Here is a 21,227-nt window from a genome sequence, read left to right on the forward strand (position 1 = left end):
GACAAGGTAAGCCAAAGTGGTCCGTGTTAGCGGTTGATATTATTGTCACTGAAATCGAAGATTCCACCATATTTGCAAAAATGTGGTTAAGAAGGATAATGCTGTGGTTAAGGACATGGACCCTGGAGTGGACTCTGTGGGTTCAGATCCTGGGTCCCCCATTAAACTGGCGGGGAGCACGTTATAGTCTAAACTTCTCATCCATAAAATGGCAGGTAGTGTGCCCACGTCTTGAAGATGTGTCGAAAGTAAACATAATAAACGTGAAGAGTCCACTGTGTGGCACACAACAGAAATGCACTGTCATTGGGGTAACTTACTGGAAACTTCTTGGTGGCACTTTTTGCATTCCAGCTCATTCCAGGCTCAGCTGAAGCACTGCCTTCAAGAAACCCTCCCTTCTCAGAAGTTGCTGCTTGTCCCCCTCTAACAGCCGCCACCGCCCCTGGCCCATCTCCTGCTACAGCAGCTGACCTGTCTTACTTCACCGCGCACTGTAATGGTTATGGGTCTGCTTCCCGCACCAGCTTGTAAGCCTCTTGAGAATGGAGCACTTAAGTGCTAAACGGTTTCTTCCCTCCCTCTCTTCCTCCTTGCGAAATAGTTTTTTGATGAATGAAATGATTTGATGACAAAATTAAGGGGGGGTCACATAGAAATCATAGCTGGCAGCAAGCTGAATAGTAATCGGTACTGTGGTGCTTTTGGAATATAGCTAACGTGGGATTACCAGAGTGTTGCAGGAAGTTGGCACGCAACCACTAAGAAGTCTTATATTCACTATTTTTATTATTTAAATCTTCACTGACAAAGGGGGTTAAGAGAGCATGGCAAGAAGAATTGAACACCCAGAATGGATTCCAGAAGAGCTCATGAAGTACGGTGGGAAGCCTTGCACTAGGACCCGCCTTGGGTTGCTGTTTATTTTCACCTGTTTTAATTAGGCAAATTGCTTTATCCTTCATTTGTCTTCGTATTGTGAAAGAGTACGAATCTTGGTCATATTGTAGGGTGGTTATGTGAAAATTTAATCTGTTTAGATTCTATTTATTTAACGTATTGGTCCTAATATTTAATTATGAAAAATTTCAAATGTACAGGAAGTTTAAATAATTTTTATACTGTAAACCTGTATACCTAACAGTCATTTTACTACACTTGCTTTATAAAGCTATCTATAGATTCATTCCTCTATTTTTTCTTCATCCCTTTTATCCATCCTATTTCTGGTGCATTTCTAAGTATATAATTACTGGCATTAATTCACTTCCCTCTAAATACATAAGCACACACATCATTAACTGGAGGTCAATATTAGTTTCTATGTGTTTAATGTAAAATTTCCATATTCAATTTATACATCGAAATGCACACATCTTAAGTGTACTTTCTCTTGACTTTTGACAAATGCATACACTTGTGTAACCAACCCCATCAAGATACAGAACATTTCTGTCAAACCCAGGATGTTCCCTCATGTTCTTTTTTAGTCAGTCTCCACCTCCACCCCACAGTGATTTTATTCTTTCACCTTGGATCAGTTTTCCTGTTCCTAGAATTTCATATAAATAGTGTCATACAATTTTTACTCTTTTGTGCAAATCTTCTAGAAACTCAAGTGTTGTGTTTCTGAGATTCATCCAGTGTTGCACGTATTAGTAATCTGTTCCTTTTATTGAGAGAGGTATTTCCTTGATTAACAACATTTGTCCATTCTCTTGATAGGCACTGGAGCTGTTTCCAGTTTTTGGCTGTTACGAATAAAACTGCTAAGAACATTCATGTGCACGTCTTCTTGTGGATTTATGTTTTTCTCTTGGGTAAATACCTAGGAGTAGAATTGTTGTGTGATAAGGTAGGGATACACATATTTAGTTTTATAAGAAACGGCCAGACCTTTTCCCGTAGTGATTGTACTCATTCGTGTTCCCACCAATAATTTTGTGTTTCAGTTGCTGTGCATCCTCGCCAGCCTCGCCAGTGGTGGTGTCAGGCCTTGTCGTTTTAGCCATTCTGGTTGGTGAGTAATGGTATCTCGTAGTTTGAATTTGCATTTTCCTGATGACTAGTGATAAGTACCTTTTCATGTGCTTACTCCGTTTATATGTATTTCCTTTATGAAATTTTTGCCCATTAAACTTTGTTTTGGTTTGTCTTCCTTTTTATCATGGCTTTACTTAAAAAAATACATTTTTGGGAATTCCCTGGTGATCTAGTGGTTAGGACTGATTGCTTTCACTGCCATGTCCCGGGTTCAACCCCTGGTCGGGGAACTAACATCCCACACACTGTGTGACAAACACTTGTAATAGATTTTAATTGTTTTTGAGCAGTTTTAGGTTTAGAGGAAAATTGAGTGAAAAGTACAGTTTGTCCTCCCCCATTTTCCCCTTGCATTAGTGTGGTACATTTATTACAATTGATAAGCCAGTATTGACATATTAATTGAAGTCATAGCTTACGTTAGGCTTCATTATTTGTGCAGAATATTCTTATGGGATTTGACAAAAGTATAACGACCTGTATCCACTTACAGTATCTACAGAACAGTTTCACTTTCCTAAAAGTCCTTTGTGTCCCACCCATTCCTCTCTCCAACCACTGGCAACCACTGTTCTTTTTTACTGTCTTTTTTAGTTTTGCCTTTTCCAGAATGTCATGTCATATGCCAGTTAAAATCATACAATAGATAACCTTTTCAGGTTGGCTTCCTTCAATTATCAATATGCATTTAAGGTTCCTCCACCTTTTTGTGGTTTGATAGTTCATTTCTTTTTATTGCTGAATACTATTCCACTGTATGGATGTATTGTTTGTCTTTTTATTGTTGAGTTGTGGGAATTGTTTAGCCTGGATACTAGTCCATTGTCAGATGTATGTGCTGTAAATATTTCCCCCAGTTTGGGGGTTGCCTATCCATTTTCTTTATGGTATCGTGTGATGAGCAGAAACTTTTCATTTTGATGAGATCTAATTTAGAACTTTTTTCTTTTTTGTCATTGCTTTCTGTGACTCAAGAACCCTGTGCTTACCCAAAGTCATGAAGATATTCTTTTAATTTTTCCACTAAAAGCTGTATGGTCTAGGCTCCATCTCAAGTTAATATTTGTGTGTGGTGTGTGGTAGTGGTCAAAGTTCTATTTTTTAAAAAAATTAATTAATTAATTTTTGGCTGCGTTGGGTCTTCATTGTTGTGTGTGGGCTTTCTCTAATTGCGGCGAGGGGGGGCTACTCTTAGTTTGTGGTGCATGGGCTTCTCATTCTGGTGGCTTCTCTTGTTGTGGAGCACGGGCTCTAGGCGCATGGGCTTCAGTAGTTGTGGCACGTGGGCTCAGTAGTTGCGGCTCGAGGGTTCTAGAGCGCAGGCTCAGTACTTGTGGCACACGGGCTTAGTTGCCCCACTGCATGTGGGATCTCCCCAGACCAGGGCTCGAACCCATGTCCCCTGCATTGGCAGGTGGATTCTTAACCACTGCACCACCAAGGAAGTCCTCTTTCTTTTCTTTCCTTTTTTTTTTTTTTTTTTGCACATGAATATCTAGTTGTTTCAGCACCATTTGTTAAAAAGAATTTCCTTTCTCCACTGAATTGGTTGGGCCTTTGTTGACAACGTAATGACTGTGTAAGTGTGGGTATTTCTGAGCTCTCTTTCCTGTCATGCTGATTTGTTACTAGTACCAGATTGTCTGGATTAATGTAGCTTTCTTGTTCATCTTGAAATAAAGTAGTGTAAATTCTCCAACTTGATCATCTTTCTCCAAATTGTTTTGGATATTATAGTTACTTTGTATTTCTCTATATAAATTTTAGAATTAGTTTGTCAATCTTTTTTTCTAAAAAAAAAAAAAGATTTTCTGTCCTGGTGGAATTGAAAATTTAAAAAAAATTCTTGTAAAATACACAGAACTTAAAATGACCATTTTAACCACTTTTAAAAAATTAATTAAAAAAAATTGAAGTGTAGCTGATTTACAATGTTGTTAATTTCTGCTATACAGCAAAGTGATTCATACATACATATGTATATGTACATACATATACATTCTTTATAAAAATATTTTCCATTATGGTTTATCATAGGATACTGAATATAGTTCTCTGTGCTATACAGTAGAACTTTGTTTATCCATTCTCTATATAAAAGCTTACATCTGCTAGCCCCACCTCCCACTCCATCCCTCCCCCAAGCCCCTCCCCCTTGGCAAACACCAGTCTGTTCTCTCTGAGTTTGCTTCTGTTTCGCAGATAGGTTCATTTGTGTCATATTTTAGATTCCATGCATGTGATATCATGTGGTATTTGTCTTTCTGACTTACTTCACTTAGTATGATAATCTCTAATTGCATCCACGTTGCTGCACATGGCATTATTTTGTTCTTCTTTTATGGCTGAGTAATATTCCACTGTACATATTGTACATATAGGAATATTGTCTTTTTTTTATATACAAATCTAAGGTTTGTGGCAACACTGCATCAAGTCTATCAGTGCCATTTTCCCAGCAGCATTATTTTAAAATTAAGGTCTGTACACTTTTTAAATAATGCTATTGCACATTTAATAGACTACAGTATAAACATAATTTTTATATGCACTGGGAAATGAAAAAATTCATGTGACTTGCTTTATTGTGATAATGTGCTTTATTGTTGTGGTCTGGAACCAAACCAGCAATATCCCCAAGGTATGTCTATAGTTTGGAAAAGCCAACTTCTGCCTTTCTAGGACAACGGTGAGGCCCAAAGGCTTCAAGCTCTCCAGGGGTCAAGACGACAAATAGTTGTTACCATTACTTAAAAAGAAATGGACGATACGCCTCAAGTCCCTTCCCCAGCTCCTGATCCTGGTGCTCACACACGACGTTAAGGTAAGGCAGAAGCCACTTACCGGCGATGGGTTCTGGGGAAGGTTAATTGCTGCACCTCAGTTTCCTCATCCAGCGCCTTGACTGTGGCCCTGTGGAGAGATGCCCCTGAACCAGGAGCACCCAGCTAAGCCACACCAGATTTCTGACCCACAGAAGCAGTGAGATAATAAATGTTTGCTATTTTAAGCCACTAAATTTTGGGCTAATTTGCTACATAGCAATAGATATACTACTTTGCAGAAAGATCAAAAGAAATAAGAAAATCAGGTCCCTCCTCACTATTTTTAATGGTTTTTCAATTACTATTTAATCATTAGGCGTTTGTTGGGCTTATGAGTAGAAATTTTTCTAAATGTCAGTCTCTTCCCCAGATCGGTGTGAATAGTCAGCGGGCTGCATTTCCAAGCTACAGAGCCACTACGGGTGGTACTATTCTAGGGCTGACAGCAGGTTCCACCGTTTCTTCTGGGTCTTCTATTCACCAACCTGGTTTGGTATCCAAATACCTGACCTCTAGGTGGAGTTTTTCAGAACTGCTCTCTCCCAGTACTTGGGAGGGCCAGCTCTAGATTTCTCTGCTCTAACAAATGATTCTTTGCTTCTTCCCGTCTCTAGCTTCTGCCATGAAGTAGGTGGTAATGACAATTAAAACCGTCATCATTTCTTATTTCCTGCACACCAGTTGATGGACTATTTGCCTCTTTAGTAACCACCTCTCATTGATCCCCTGGGATTAATCAAGCCCTTTACAGAAATCCAACTTGGACAAATCCAAGTCATTCCTGGACGTATCATTATTGGAACATTTAAGTAAAATAACCATTTTGATTTTTCTTCCTATTTCATACTGCTTTTGCATTTTTCAAGATGTTAAGAAAACTGTAAAAAACTTGATTTCTCTCAAGTTTTATTAGGAAGTATGCCTACATGGGCTGCATATTTACAATTCTCCTACTAAAAACAAAACTAAATTTTCATAACCATGGCATGTCCGTCTCTTGTAATGTTAATCCTCTCCCGAAGTTTATTCTGTAGACACACCCTAGGCCCCTCGGTTGGAATGATCTGCACATCGGGAAACAGAGAACGGTTGAACCGTTCCCGGGCCCAAGGCTGGTGAAGTTGGAGATGACAAAAATGAAGTTGCCGTTTTCCTCCTCTAATGAAGAACTGCTTTCCACTGACATGTCCATTCCAGAGACAGAACTGACAGCCAACTCTCCATGAAACCTGAGGAAGTAGTTCTACAGTGTTACAGTTCTTGGGTCACTAAAGCCCTTTGTGATGCCTTGCTGCTGGCCAGGTTGGACTGACCTCCGACTGAATTTCAACTGGTCCGAAAAGACGGTAAGCGTCTCCTTCCACTGCTGGCCAGTTCTAAGACTTGTATGCTACTCCCCACGTTTTAATACTTGCAGAATTGGCATGTGTGTTACAACGGATGCTATCTCAGAGTTGATGTAATCTGGTAAATACCTGTTTTAAGCAATTCCATTATTTCAGACACAGGCGTCTGAGTTTACTGCTCAGTGGAATGCGGAGAATCCTGATCATCTGGGGGAGAGGCAGTGGTGACCGGAGACTGTGAGTGGAGCCTGAGATGCTGGTTCAGCCTGAGATGCTTGACCTCCCCCAGAAGGTCAAGGTCAGTGTCAGCGCTCTGTGCTGGTGTTTCTCATACTGACACAGCTCAGATGAAGTTAAGCACCCGTTCGTACAATTTAAGAAATATACTAATGAACATACCAAACTAAAATTTGCTGTGGTGTTTTCTAAGTTCAGTTCTGTATATTTTCATATTCTTTCAGATACTAAATGGCTCTATAAATTGTAGGTTCACCAGAACACAGCTACTTCTATAAAAAATAAGTTTTATTAACAAAATGAGCTCACATTGTAAAATACAGATAGATGGGTTCATTTTGCTAATTTTGGGGGATCATCTTTCTTATCAGGTACAGCACTGTAGACAATAACACAAACTCAAAGACTAGTTCCCCTGCCCGAGGCCTGTGAAACCATGAAAAACAGGTCACAAGTCCTCATCTTTTTACCTCTCCTTCCACTATTAACCTTCTGGAAAGCTGCTGTAGCTCTCAGCCTTCTCCTTGGCTTGTTGCCTCACCTGCCTGGCTACCCGAGAGAGGCAGGACTGGGAAGAAGACGAGGCTGAAGGTTAAATAAAGGAAAAGCTCTTGCCGGAAACAGTGCTAAGAAGCCAGACTGGGAGATTCTGGCCGTAACTCCTGAGAATGTTGCTCAAGCCAGAGACCACCACCACAGAGACCTGCCAGCCTGCATGGCCTTCCTCCGCTGGGTGCTGGGCAGCCACAGTGAAGGACTGCAGCAAGGTCTCAGGGAAGTGGAGATGGCTTTCGTGTTCCACTCAGAACTTCTGTAGGAATTTGAGGACAAGGTCCCGCAGCCGTACCCTGAGCATCTCGTCATTGTCACAGATGATATGGGTCGAATCTTCCTCGATCTGGATGAGCGTCTCAGCTTCCTGTAGCAGGACGATATGGCCCTTGGCTGTGTCTTCCACCTTAATATCGCTGAAGCCATGCTGCTCCAAAAGAAAAGGGACAGGAGGATGGTGGGTGCTCTGAAAAGCCAGAGGATATTTCAGCAACTGAGAGTTCTAAAATCATGCTTCCTAGAATTGGCTAAACTGACCATCCTAGAGACTGGCACTTTGGACACTCAGTACAATTCTACAGACTAATCACAGGACCAGCTACAGCAACAGAATTCAAACTGAAGCCCCTAAAGATGCAAAAATCTCATGCAAAACACAGCAGAATTCCTACAACCTGCTTAAGCTTTTATCTGAGGAGCACATCTAAGCACCTGAGTTCAGGAGCCTTGGATGCCAGGCTGTTCCATACCAGCCTCCATACCACGCCTGTGGTCCCTCGTAAAAAAGCTCCATCCTGTCCCAGGAAAATGCCATTCTTCACAGCAAGATACCACTGACCTTTTTTTTTTTTTCCGGTACGCGGGCCTCTCCCATTGTGGAGCACGGGCTCCGGACGCACAGGCTCAGTGGCCATGGCTCACGGGCCCAGCCGCTCTGCGGCATGTGGGATCTTCCCGGACCAGGGCACGAACCTGTGTCCCCTGCATTGGCAGGCGGACTTTCAACCACTGCATCACCAGGGAAGCCCCACCACTGACCTTTTGATGTGACAAATCCCTCCCAAGGGAGAAGACAGATAAGGCAGCATATCAAATACTTCTCCAGGGCTACCTCCAATGCTAACTCAGAATTTGCTTACACATCAGATGTCAAGTTGAGAAAGAAGAAAAGAAATGGAAAGAGGACTAATTTGCCTGAAAAGGACACAGGCTAGGCAATGAACGTGACCTAGGGAGATTCTCCACACTTGGCTCTGGAAATCTCACATGCAGTTTGGGGTGGCCACGGATATTCCTCCTGCAGAGGAGGTGGGCAGAAATGGTGGGGGAGTGGCTAGGGTCGGGGCCTGGGGTCAGCTCCCGGCACCCAGGCAGAGGAGCCAAACAAGGTCTTTCGGGGAAAGCAAGTGGTTTCAAGATTTTAAGAAACAAGTCAAGCGTGAGTCCCGTCAGCGGGGCTGGGGGGCGCAGCACGGTGGGGAGGAAGCTGGTACTGGTATGACCACGGCACACGGGGCTCCCTGGGGTAATTCCCACGGGGTGTCCCCGTGTCACTAGGGGCCAGGAGAGCCACACAGCTCAGGGAAAGCCCTCCCTTCAGGGAAAATTAAACGACTACTGAAGAAAACAATTCCCAATAAAGAGAAAGCTTTTAAGATGTGAAAGAACTCAGCGACTGAGTTATTTAGTTATTGAGTTATTTAGTTATTGAGTTATTTAGTTATTTAGTTCTTTAGTTCTTTAGTTATTTAGTTAGTTATTTAGTTTAGTTCTTTAGTTATTGAGTTACTGAGTTATTGAGTTAGTTAGTTCTTTAGTTATTTAGTTATTTAGTTAGTTATTTTTAGTTATTTAGTTATTGAGTTATTGAGTTATTTAGTTATTTAGTTATTTATTTAGTTATTTAGTTAGTTATTTAGTTCTTTAGTTATTTAGTTCTTTAGTTTGGACAAATGATGTCCTGTAATGATCTACTATAGCTGCAGTTCTTTTTGCAAGAAGCAACACGAATAATATTACCTTTAGCCAATTCCTCCTCTTTTCTATCAAGGATTCTATAATTCTGATGCCAAAACAGGGATCTCTGAAGTCCTGTGACTAAAGCCAGAATTACAAAATCTTTTCACGTTAAACTTTTTTCTTTTTACTTGTAGTCATGAAACCTGTGCCTTGTGGGGAGCAGCCAGCAGGGACAAGGGGCGGGATGGCCGCTGGGCCAGTGCAGGCACCACCGTCCTCCACAATGACTGCCTGCTTCTCTCTCCTCCCACCCGGTCTGGGAATCGCTGGCTCTGCTGCCTGAGTGCCTGCGGATCTGGCATCAGTGACCCCTGTGTCCCCCAGTCTTGCCCGAGACTTGTATCTCCTCTGACCTGGCCATGCTAGCTCTGACAGCAAGGGATCTTCTCGTAGGAAAGTGGGGCTCTAGAGGGGGCGGACCCTTCTTTCTCCTGGCTGTCCCCCTGCCCCATGTGTCACAGCTACATCCTCGAAGAAAGCAAGGCCCCTCCAGGGTCTGGTTCCCACGAGAAGTGGGGCTGGGGGGCAGCCTGGTGCCGGGCGTAAGGGGGGCCCGCTCTCCTCTAAGTCTCCGCGGGCCTCCCCTGGTTCTGTCCCCACCGTGACCGAGGAGCAAGCAGATACTGCAGGGCCAGCAGCGTAGACAGTGGAGACGGCGAACAGCAGTAGCACGCGCTCCCAGGAGCGGGGCCGCCGTGGGCAGAGCCGGACGGCGGTGCCTCAGACGGCGCACCCCACCCACTCACCTTCTCCAGCGTCTGCACGAACTGCTCCACGGGGATGGAGCCGCTCAGTAGAGGCTTCAAAACCTTGCAGTCTGGAATGTCGTCGCTGGCCCGCTTTCTCTTCTTGCCGCCTGTGGGCTGGGCAGGCCTGGGCGGGGGCTGGGCGGGAGGAAAACAGGGATCTTGTCAAGGAGTCACCCGGGAGCCCGAGTGAAGCTACCTGGCGTGCGGGACCCGCTTCCTGGAAGGGCCCTGGGCCTGCGTTCAGGGTCACCGTCAGCTGGGGCTCCAGCTGGATTTCCACGTAATGCACACAAGCTACAGCCAACTATCCACATAGAATCAACGCCTTATTCGGCAAAGATCTCTTCCTTTTATCCGAATCTATTCTTAATTTCCTGTTGCCCGAAGTCAGTGCTGTCTGCGTGAGGTCTTCATGACCCGTGTCGGCGGTGAAGAGGTAGGAGCCCCGAGAACGCTGGCTGTGGGTCAGACGGACTGGCCAGAGTCCTTCTGTCAAGGAAATGAGGGGCAGAGAGACTGCCTCTAAGACGGCGACGGTAGAGAGCTTTGGGAGGATTAAATGAGACACCGCCCGGTGAGGCCCTGGCCCGGGGTCCAGCGCACTTTAAGTGGCCGCTATGGGCACGTGATGCAGAGGAACAAGAGCGACACAGCCCAACCCTGAAGGGGGTTTTTCTTGGGTGGGGGGTGAAGACAAGGGCCCAAAGGGCCGCCCCCAAGGCGCACACATGCCATGAAGTGAGGCGCGAGGTGCCGGGGGGAGGGCCCCCACCTGCACGGGGTTCTTCCCGCAGGTCCGCTGTATCTCAGGGCCCTCGCCCTCCCTGACAATACCTGGAGAACGTGCTTGTTATCTTTAGTGTGCAGCACGGCCGAGACGGTTGCCAAGGAAATGCCAGGCTTGATCTCCATGGGTACCAGTGAGTCCGCGAGCTGGGAGCAAACAGGGGTTTCAGTCAGGCTCCCTGTAAACTGGGGGGACGAGGGTGCCGCCACCGTGCTGTGCAGAGGCAGGGGCTAGGAGGCCCCACTGGGCGGCAGTGCCACCCCCGTGCACGGCCCAGGATTGGATGGTGATGCCCAGGGTCAGGGTCACCCTGGCCAGCAGGCCCGCAGCACCATGTGCCCCTGCCAGTCTGGTGGAACGGTACCAGACAACACGTGTCAAAACAGCCTTTAGTGATCACCATTATTCGTTTTCTTCTGAATTTTTATTTACATCACTGCAGTCTAAAATGACCAAATAACTTTAAGAAGTAAAAAAACTTAAAACTATCATTTTTAATCAAAAATACATCACACACACACCACACACACACAAAATCAACTGCGATGAAGAAAGGAGGTGAGAGGAGCAGACAGAGAACAAGGGCGTGGTGGCAGCAGGTAAACGGGCTGAGAAGAGGAGGAGAACTAGCCGACCCAGTGCTCTGCGGTACAATGTCGTTTGCACTGTGAGTCACCCAGCACAGGCGTATGCCACCCCATGCTGGGACCTGGGTGCTGCCCCCTCTGTGGCCACACCATGAAATGCCAACACCCCGCCAAGAGCTCACTGTGTGACCTGGCATAACCTCGATCCAGCTTGCAGGTCTCCTAACACTCGTGTGTACACACACACACACACACACACGTTCTCCTTACTCAAAATATACACCAGGTGCCGACTTCCCATGCCAGCCTCTGCCTTCATCCTCGTCACCTCTCCAGGGACTAGTGACGGGCAGGAAGGGTAGGGACAGCAGCATTTGGACGGAGTGAGCTAATTCCTGGGAATCTGACCTCTCCCAAAGGTGAAGTACACAGCTTTTACCTGTGGGCCATCTCTTTCTCTAACACCAGAGTCTGATGTGTACCCGTTCTCCTCTACAACTTCAGAGTCCCCTGACCCAGCCACCAGCAGTGACGTGTGATCTTATGAGAGGCCCTAACACTCGAGTTTAGTTGACTACTGCTCTTAAACGCATGCAGACCTCAACCTATCCAAGCCTCCTTTATAAAAAATCAAATATGCAAGATACCATTTATGTAAACATGAAGATCAGTATCAAATGGGCAGAGGAAGCAGGTGAGGATATTTGAAATGACTGGCAAACGGATGTGAGGACTATTTCATGAACCAAAAAACAGGGGTTGGGGGGTGGCCAAGATGGCAGAGTAGGAAGACCCTGAGCTCACCTCCTCCGTGGGCACTTCACAATTATAACTGTAGATAGAGCAACCATAGGTGAGAAGGATCGAAGACTAGCAGAAAATAATCTTCCACAACTAAAGATATGAAGGAGTCACAATGAGGAGGAGTGGGGCAGAGACACAGTAGAGTCAAGACCCACACACTCGGGTAGGTGACCTGGCAGCCCCACCTACCAGTGTTCCTGTGGTAGTCAGCTCTACCACAATGGAAGGGCCCATGCAGCCCTCAGAGGGGGTGACCCTAGAGCATATATCTGGTGACCAGAGGGGTGTGTGCTGCTGGGCCCCATAGGACGTCTCCTACAAAAGTCCAATTCTCCAAGATTGGGAAATGTAACCAACCTACCTAACACACAGAAATAAAGACAGAATTAGGCAAAATGAGGAGACTGAGGAATATGTTACAAACAAAGGAATAAGATAAAACCCCAGAAGAACTGAGCAAAGGGGAGACAGGCAATCGACCTGCTAAGTTCAAGGTAATGATCATAAAGATGCTCAATGAACTTGGGAGAAGAATGGATGGAACACAGTGAGATGTTAGAAGTTTTTAATAAAGTGTTAGAAAATACAAAGAAGAGCCAGAGCTGAAGAACACAGTAACTGAAACAAAAAATACACTGGAAGGAATCAAGAGTAGATTAGTTGACACAAAGGAACAGATCAGCACACTAGAAGACAGGGTAGTAGAAATCACCTAATCTAAACAGAAAAAAGAAAAAAGAAAATCATTTAAGAGACTTCTGGGACAATATCAAGTGCACTAACATTCACATAATAGGGAACTTAAAAGGAGAATAGAGAAAGGGGCAGAGAACTGTCTGAAGAGATAATAACTGAAAACTTCCCTAACCTGGGAAATGAAACAGACATGCAGGCCCATAGAGTCCCAAATAAGATGAATCCAAAGAGGTCCACACCAAGACATATTGTAATTGAAATGACAAAAATTAAAGATGAAGAATCTTAAAAGCAGCAAGGGAAAAGCAACTAGTTACATACAAAGGAACTCCCATAAGACTATTAGCTAACTTCCAAAAGTACTACAAAAGCAACCATAAAATAATTAAGAAAATGGCAATAAGTACTACATACCTATGAAATAATGATTTTAAATGTGAATGGGTTGAATTTGCCACTCAAAACACATAGAGTACTGAATGGATTAAAAAATAAGGCCCATCTACATGTGGCCTACAAGAGACTCATTTCAGAAATAAGGACAGACACAGACTGAAGGTGAAGGGATGGAAAGAGATATTCTATGAAATGAAAAGCTATACTCAGACAAAATAGACTTTAAAACAAAGACTGTAACAAAAGAAGGGCATTACATAATGATAAACAGGTCAATCCAGCAAGAAGATGTAACATAAATGTATATACACCTAACACAGAAGCACCAAGATCTATAAAGCAAACATTAATGGACTTAAAGGGAGAAACCAAAAGCAATACAATAATATTAAGAGACTTTTAACACCCCACGCACATCATTGAATAGATCATCTAGACATAAAATCAATAAGGAAACACTGGCCTTAAATGACACATTAGACCAAATGGTTCATATATATATATATATATATATATATATATATAAAATACACACACACACACACACACACAAAACATTCCAGCCAAAAGCAGCAGAATATACATTCTTTTCAAGTGCACATGGAACATTCTCCATGATAGATCACATGCTAGGCCACTAAACAAATCTCATTAGATTTAAGAAGACTGAAATCATATCAAGCATCTTTTCCAACCACACTATGAAACCAGAAATCAACTACATGAAAAAAAACTTCAAAAAACACAGGGAGGCTAAGCAATATGCTCAACAACCAGTGCATCAATGAAGAAACCAAAGAAGAATTTCAAAAATACCTGGAGACAAATAAAAATGTAAACACAATGATTCAAAATCTATGGGAAGCAGCAAAGGCAGTTCTAAGAGGGACGCTTACAGTGAAACAAGCCTACCTCAGGAAACAAGAAAAATCTCAAACAAGCTAATCTTATCCTTACAGGAACTAGAAAAAGAAAAAACCCAAAGTTAGCAGAAGAAATTCTAAAGCAATGAAACTAAGAGCTACTTCTATGAAAAGAAAAACAAAATTGATATACCTTTAGTCAGAATCATCAAGAAAAGAGAGAGAGGGACCAAACAAATAAAACCAGAAATGAAAGAGGGGAAGTTAAAACTGACACCACAAACACAAAGGATCATAAGAGATTACTATGAACAATTACAGGCCAATAAAATGGATAAATTGCTAGAAATGTACAATCTCCTAAGACTAAATCAGGAAGAAATAGAAAATATGAACAGACCATTACCAGTAATGAAACTGAATCAGTAATAACAAACAGAAGTCCAGAACCAGCTGGCTTCGCTGGTGAATTCTATCAAAAATTTAAATCAGAGTTAACACTTATTCTTCTCAAACCATTCCAAAAAGCTGAAGAGGAAGGAATGCCTCCAAACTCATTCTACAAGACCAGCATCACCCTGATACCCAAACCAGACAAAGACAGCACACAAAAAAGAAAATCTCAGGCCAATATCACTGATGAACATAGATGAAAAAAGTCTCAACAAAATATTAGCAAACCGAATTCAACAATACATTAAAAGGATCATATACCACGATCAAGTGGGATTTAGCCCAGGGATGCAAGAATGGTTCAATATTCACGAAACAGTCAACATGATACACCACATTAACAAGCAGAAGAATAAAAATCACATGATCATCTTAATAGACTCAGAAAAAGCTTCAGACCAAATTCAACATCCAATCATGATAAAAACTCTTAAGAAAGTGGGTATAGAGGGAACATACTAAATATAAGGCACATATATGTGCTATATATGACAAGCACACAGCTAACATCATACTCAATGGTGAAAAGCTAAAAGCATTTCCTCTAGGATAAGGAACAATACAAGGATGCTCACTCTCGACACTGTTATTCAACATAGTACTGGAAGTCCTAGCCACAGCAATCAGAAAAGAAAAAGAAATAAAAGGAATCCAAATTGGAAAGGAAGAAGTAAAACTGTCACTGTTGGCAGATGACATGATACTATATATAGAAAATCTTAAAGACACAACCAAACTATTAGAACTAATAAATGAATTCAGTAAGGTTGCAGGATACAAAATTACTATACAGAAATCTGCTGCCTTTCCATACACTATCAACAAACTATCTGAAAGAGGAATTAGGAAAACAATCCCATTTACAACTGCATCAAAAAGAATAAAACACCATGGAATAAATCTAACCAAGGACGTAAAAGACCCATACTTGGAAAATTCTAAGACACTGATGAAAGAAATTGATGACAACAGAAACAAATGGAAAGAAATACTGTGCTCATGGATTGGAAGAATATTGTTAAAATAACCATACTTCCCAAGGCAATCTATAGAGTCAATGCAAACTCTATAAAAATAACAATGGCATTTTTTTTTACAGAACTAGAAAAAATAATTCTAAAATTTATATGGAAACACAAAAAACACCCAAAAAACCCCCAAACAAACAAAAACAAACAAACAAACAAAAACACCACATAGCCAAAACAATCTTGAGAAAGAAGAACAAAGCCTGGGGTATCACACTCCCTGAGTTTCAACTATACTACAAAGCTACAGTAATTAAAACAAAATGGCATTGGCACAAAAACAGACATATAGGTTAATGGAACAGAATAGAGAGCCCAGAAATAAACACATGCTTATATGGTCATTTAATCTATGATAAAGGAGGCAAGAATATACAATGGGGAAAAGACAGCCTCTTCAATAAATGTTATTGGGAAAACTGAACAACCACATGCAAAAGTCTCATGTCTCATACCATATAAAAAATAAACTCAAAATAGATTAAAGACTTAAATCTAAGACCTTAAACAACAAAACTCCTAGAAGAAAACATAGGCAATATATATATATATTTTTTCAGTATGCGGGCCTCTCACTGTTGTGGCCTCTCCCGTTGCGGAGCACAGGCTCCGGATGCGCAGGCTCAGCGGCCATGGCTCACGGGCCCAGCCGCTCCGCGGCATGTGGGATCCTCCCGGACCGGGGCACGAACCCGTGTCCCCTGCATCGGCAGGCAGACTCTCAACCACTGCGCCACCAGGGAAGCCCGGCAATATGCTCTTTGACAGCAGTCTTTTATCAATTTTTTTTTTTTTGGATGTCTCCTCAGACAAGGGATTCAAAAGCAAAAATAAACAAATGGAACAACATCAAACAAAAAGCTTTTGCATAGTGAAGGATACTATCAACAATACAAAAAGGCTGCCTACTGCATGGGAGAAGATATTTGTATACAATATATCATATAGGGTTAATATCCAAAATATACAAAGAACTCATATAATTCAACATAAAAAAACCCCCAAACAACCTGACTGAAAAATTGGCAGAAGACCTGAATAGACATTTTCCCAAAGAAGACATACAGATGGCCAACAGACACATGAAAAGATGCTCAACGTCACTAATCATCAGGCAAGCGGAAATTGAAACCATAATGAGGTATCACCTCATACCTGTCAGAACAGCTATTATCAAAAACACAACAAATAACAAGTGTTGGCAAGGATGTAGAGAAAAGGGAACACTCGTGCACTATTGGTGGGATTGTAAATGAGTGTAGCTGCTATGGAAAACAGTGTGGAGGTTCCTCAAAAAATTAAAAATAGAACTACCATATGATCCAGCAATTCCACTTCTGGGTATTTACCCAAAGAAAACAAAACACTAATTTGAAAAGATATATGCACCCCTATGTTCACTGTAGCATTATTTACAATAGCCAAGATATGGAAGCAACCTAAGTGTCCACTGACAGATGAATGGATAAAGAAGATGTGGTCTGTATATGTACGTGTGTGTGTGTGTGTGTGTCTGTATGCAGTGGGATATTACCCAGCCATAAAAAAAAGAATGGAATCTTGCTACTTGTGACAACATGGATAGACCTAGAGAGTATTATGCTAAGTGAAATAATATAACAAATACCATAATTTCACTTATATGTGGAATCTAAAAAACAAATGAACAAACATTAAAAAAAAGAGAAATACACTCATAGATACAGAGAACAAACAGGAGGTTGCCAGAGGGGAAGGGGTGAGGGGATGAGTGAAATAGGTAAGAGAGGTTGATTCATATGGATGAAATGTACATTACAGGAAATATAGTCAGTAATATTGTAATAAATTCGTATGGTAACAGACAGTAACTAGACTTAGTGTGGTGATCATTTTGTAATGTACAGAAATATTAAATCACTATGTTGTGCACCAGGAACTAACACAGCAGTAGGTCAATTATACTTCAATTAAAAAAAAAAAGGGATGAAAAGAGAAAACATATGAAACCAGTGTGAAATGTTCCCACTGAGATGCGTGTGTGCTCTGAGCTCCTGACCATGCCCATCCATAAATATTCTTTTCCTTCCTACACTGTATTGTTCCCATCAAAGGATCAAAGGTCAGGTTGTCTGGCAGAACTTTAAAGCCAAAGAACTGGCTTGGGAGGTTTGCAGATAGCACTGTGGGAACCAAGCAGGTGAGAGGCTCTCCCTGGGCAGCCCCAGGAATAAATTCTATCTCCAAGAAGACTCTCTGAAGTGGCAGCTCTGCCACAAGGGAAGTCTACCTAGAGCCCACAAGACGACTCAGCCAGACACCTCTGGGAAGGAGGACGCATCCACCTGCCACCCCAGAAATAGAATTTTTCTATTAGCGCATGCCCATCAGGACTGACAGCTCTCCCATTTTGCACCTACAGGGACAAAGAGGGAGGATTTACAAGGACGCTGCAGAGGACACACGTTCACTTGGGGGAGAAACAAGCATCCATTAGTAGGAGCAAAACCTAAAGAACAGCAGCAGATTTTAACCCTTCATGTCCCACATGCACTTCCCAGGCAAAACCAAATGATACTTTTAGTTCTGTATCTACAGTCCACATACAAAGATTTATGTAAAAGAATGTTTCTGAAAGTATTATTTATAGTTTGAAAAAGCAGAAATAATAAATGTCCACCAGTAAAGGAACAGTTAAATTACGATGCATTTATGATAGACCATTATATACCTAAGATGCTTTTGACAATATACTGTTACTTTACAAAGATATTATACGAGGTATGATTCAAACACACACACACACACAGAGTGAACGCACAAAGCAAATACAAAAAAATTGGACAGTAATTATGTCTGGTATTGGGATTAGGACTGATTTTTTTTGTCTTTATCCTTTTTTCCCCCTTATTTTCCAAGTTTTCTAGAATGAACAAGCTTATTTTTATTGAAAAATGAATCTTACGACAGAGTCATAAACATAAAAGCTTGAGAAGCCTGAGGGGCCTTAAAAACAAAAGAAGACCATCCAGAGCGCTGGTTCTCAGGTGCGGTGGCAGAGACACCTGTGGCTCCTGAGGCTCTTTTGCAGCATCGAGGTCAATATGATTGTCATTAATAATAAGATGTTTTGCCTTTTCACTCTCATTCTCTCACAAGATTCACTAGAATTTTCTAGAGGCTACATGACAAGCAAAAGGGGACCGGAGAACCCAGCCGTCTTCAACAGGCAGACGTTAAAGAGATTTGCAAACGTAAAACAGTGCCCTTCCTCTCTTTATCTTTTTTTTTTGAAACATTTTCCAAAAAAGACCTTTTAGGGGCTTCCCTGGCAGCTCAGTAGTTAAGAATCCGCCTGCCAACGCAGGGGACACGGGTTTGGTCCCTCATCTGGGAAGATCCCGCATGCCGTAGAGCAACTAAGCCCGTGAGCCACAACTACTGAGCCCGTGTGCTGCAACTACTGAAGCCCACGCATCTAGAGCCCGTGCTTCACAACAAAGAGAAGCCCACACAATGAGAAGCCCGTGCAGCGCAATGAAGAGTAGCCCCCCTCTCCGCCACTATAGAGAAAGCCTGCGCGCAGCAATGAAGACCCAACGCAGCCAAAAATAAATGAAAATTTAAAAACAATCTTTTAGTTACGTTAATGTCTAATGGGTTTATATTTTTATTTAATAATTCATTAATCATTTAAGAATTAAATATTTTTAAAATGTCTTAGTTTTAACTTCTATTATGGCAAATATCAATAGATATAAAACAATAAATGCTGGAGAGGTTGTGGAGAAAAGGGAACACTCTTGCACTGCTGGTGGGAATGTGAATTGGTACAGCCACTATGGAGAACAGTATGGAGGTTCCTTAAACAACTACAAATACAACTACCATATGACCCAGCAATCCCAGTACTGGGCATATACCCTGAGAAAACCATAATTCAAAAAGAGTCATGTACCAAAATGTTCATAGCAGCCCTATTTACAATAGCCCGGAGATGGAAACAACCTAAGTGTCCATCATCGGATGAATGGATAAAGAAGATGTGGCACATATATACAATGGAATATTACTCAGCCATAAAAAGAAACGAAATTGAACTATTTGTAATGAGGTGGATAGACCTAGAGTCTGTCATACAGAGTGAAGTAAGTCAGAAAGAGAAAGACAAATACCATATGCTAACACATATATATGGAATTAAAAAAAATGTCATGAAGAACCTAGGGGTAAAACAGGAATAAAGACACAGACCTACTTGAGAATGGACTTGAGGATATGGGGAGGGGGAAGGGTAAGCTGTGACAAAGCGAAAGAGAGGCATGGACATATATACACTACCAAACGTAAGGTAGATAGATAGTGGGAAGCAGCCGCAGAGCACAGGGAGATCAGCTCGGTGCTTTGTGACCGCCTGGAGGGCTGGGATAGGGAGGGTGGGAGGGAGGGAGATGCAAGAGGGAAGGGATATGGGAACAGATGTATATGTATAACTGATTTGCTTTGTTATAAAGCAGAAACTAATAAAAAAAATAGATATAACCCACATACACAAAAGCTCTCTGGGGTTCTAATTTTTAAGAAGTCTTGAGACCAAAAAGTTTGAGGACTGCTGGCTTAGAGTACTGTAATCTAACCCTAAGCCTTCAAGCCCAGCCACTGTAAGTAAGACCTTGGCCAGAAGGTAAATACCAGACAAAAATAATGCAAAGATACTGAGTCAGAGCCTTTCACTTTGAGATGAGCAAAATGCAGAGAAAATGAAAAGCACAATCATAAAAACACATTAAACAACCAAAATAACTAGAAGTGGGGATGGTTAGTGCCACTTCTTTGCTACAAACCACAAAACAAAAACTTGGCCCCTTTTTGGAGGGGAACTTGCTTTCATCTCTCCCTCCCAATCAAAAAAAAAAAAAGAAAAAAAATCCATCATCAATGCCAACCTACTAAAACGAAACAAAAAATTCCAACACAGGCAATATTAACCTGATGGGTTAGGCAACTGGAAGTCTAAAGCAAAGAACGATTATTTCAATGTTCTAGCAGGAGGCTTCAGGAGGACAGCTGGTCAAAAAGAGCCCTGGCCGACCTGCAGGAAGATGGAGGTGATCCCCCAGAGACCAGCAGTGACACACAGGTGGGCGTGGGGCAGGTCTCAGGGTCAAGGCTGCCAGTCTACTCCCACTGGACTTGAGGGAGGAGCTTCACGAAAGACAGAACGGCGTGCTGTGCACTCCCCAAAGCCAATCCCTTCCTTCTCTGGCTCAGTGTCAGAAGGCATAAAAGAGGTAGATTTAGCTTTTATTTTGGAAATTTAAAATGGGAACAGACAAGCTTAATGTGGACTGTTGAATCACGGTGAGGATAAACTTGGGCATGGGAAATGCCAGAAGCTTATTAGTAAGACTGTTTCTTTGTAGATGACTAGTAATTTTGTTTTTGTCTTTAAAAACTCAACATTCTCCCCTCTTTTTGCCTTTTGTATTGAAAACTGGCATATATGAAATAGGTCTCTTACACCAGCGGTCCTCAAATTTTAGCAAGCATCGGCTCACGGGGAGGGCTGGCTGAAACCCAGACTGCTGGGCCTCACCCTGGAGTGTCGATTCAGCAGGTCTGAGGTGGGGCTGGAGAACCTGCACTTCTGACGAGTCCCCAGGGCTGCTGCTGTGGCTGGTGACGGATTACACAGAGCCCCGCACTGCGATCCCCACAGGAAGGCCATGGGCTGGGTGCCCCATCGCCGCAGCGGCACAGATCAACTGGGGACTCTATTCTCACTTACAGGACAAAATCTGTGACATATGTTAGGAATGACCTTTGGGGCACAAAGGGCACACACTGGTGATCACCTAGGTTT

The 21,227-nt window shown here is 42.5% G+C and overlaps 1 protein-coding gene across 3 annotated transcripts in view; it reads right to left on the minus strand.

Annotated features, from left to right (window-relative positions):
- Positions 1-5,757: 5,757 nt before the first annotated feature.
- The window catches only part of INTS9 (integrator complex subunit 9), a 114,627-nt gene continuing 99,157 nt past the window's right edge, over positions 5,758-21,227 (minus strand). For 2 of the 3 annotated variants that reach the window (XM_082617215.1, XM_082617214.1), the window contains 3 exons: positions 10,606-10,704; positions 9,769-9,906; positions 6,722-7,430 (listed from right to left, as the gene is read on the minus strand). In XM_082617215.1, coding sequence (XP_082473341.1) covers positions 7,254-7,430; positions 9,769-9,906; positions 10,606-10,704 — 414 coding nt within the window. In that variant the 3' untranslated portion in view covers positions 6,722-7,253. Of the gene's footprint in view, positions 6,422-6,721; positions 7,431-9,768; positions 9,907-10,605; positions 10,705-21,227 lie in introns of those variants that run through there. The other variant, XM_082617216.1, reaches the window with a different exon arrangement.

The sequence above is a fragment of the Mesoplodon mirus genome, assembly GCF_964341445.2.
Source record: "Mesoplodon mirus genome assembly, chromosome: 1".
NCBI classification, from domain to species: Eukaryota; Metazoa; Chordata; class Mammalia; order Artiodactyla; family Ziphiidae; genus Mesoplodon; species Mesoplodon mirus.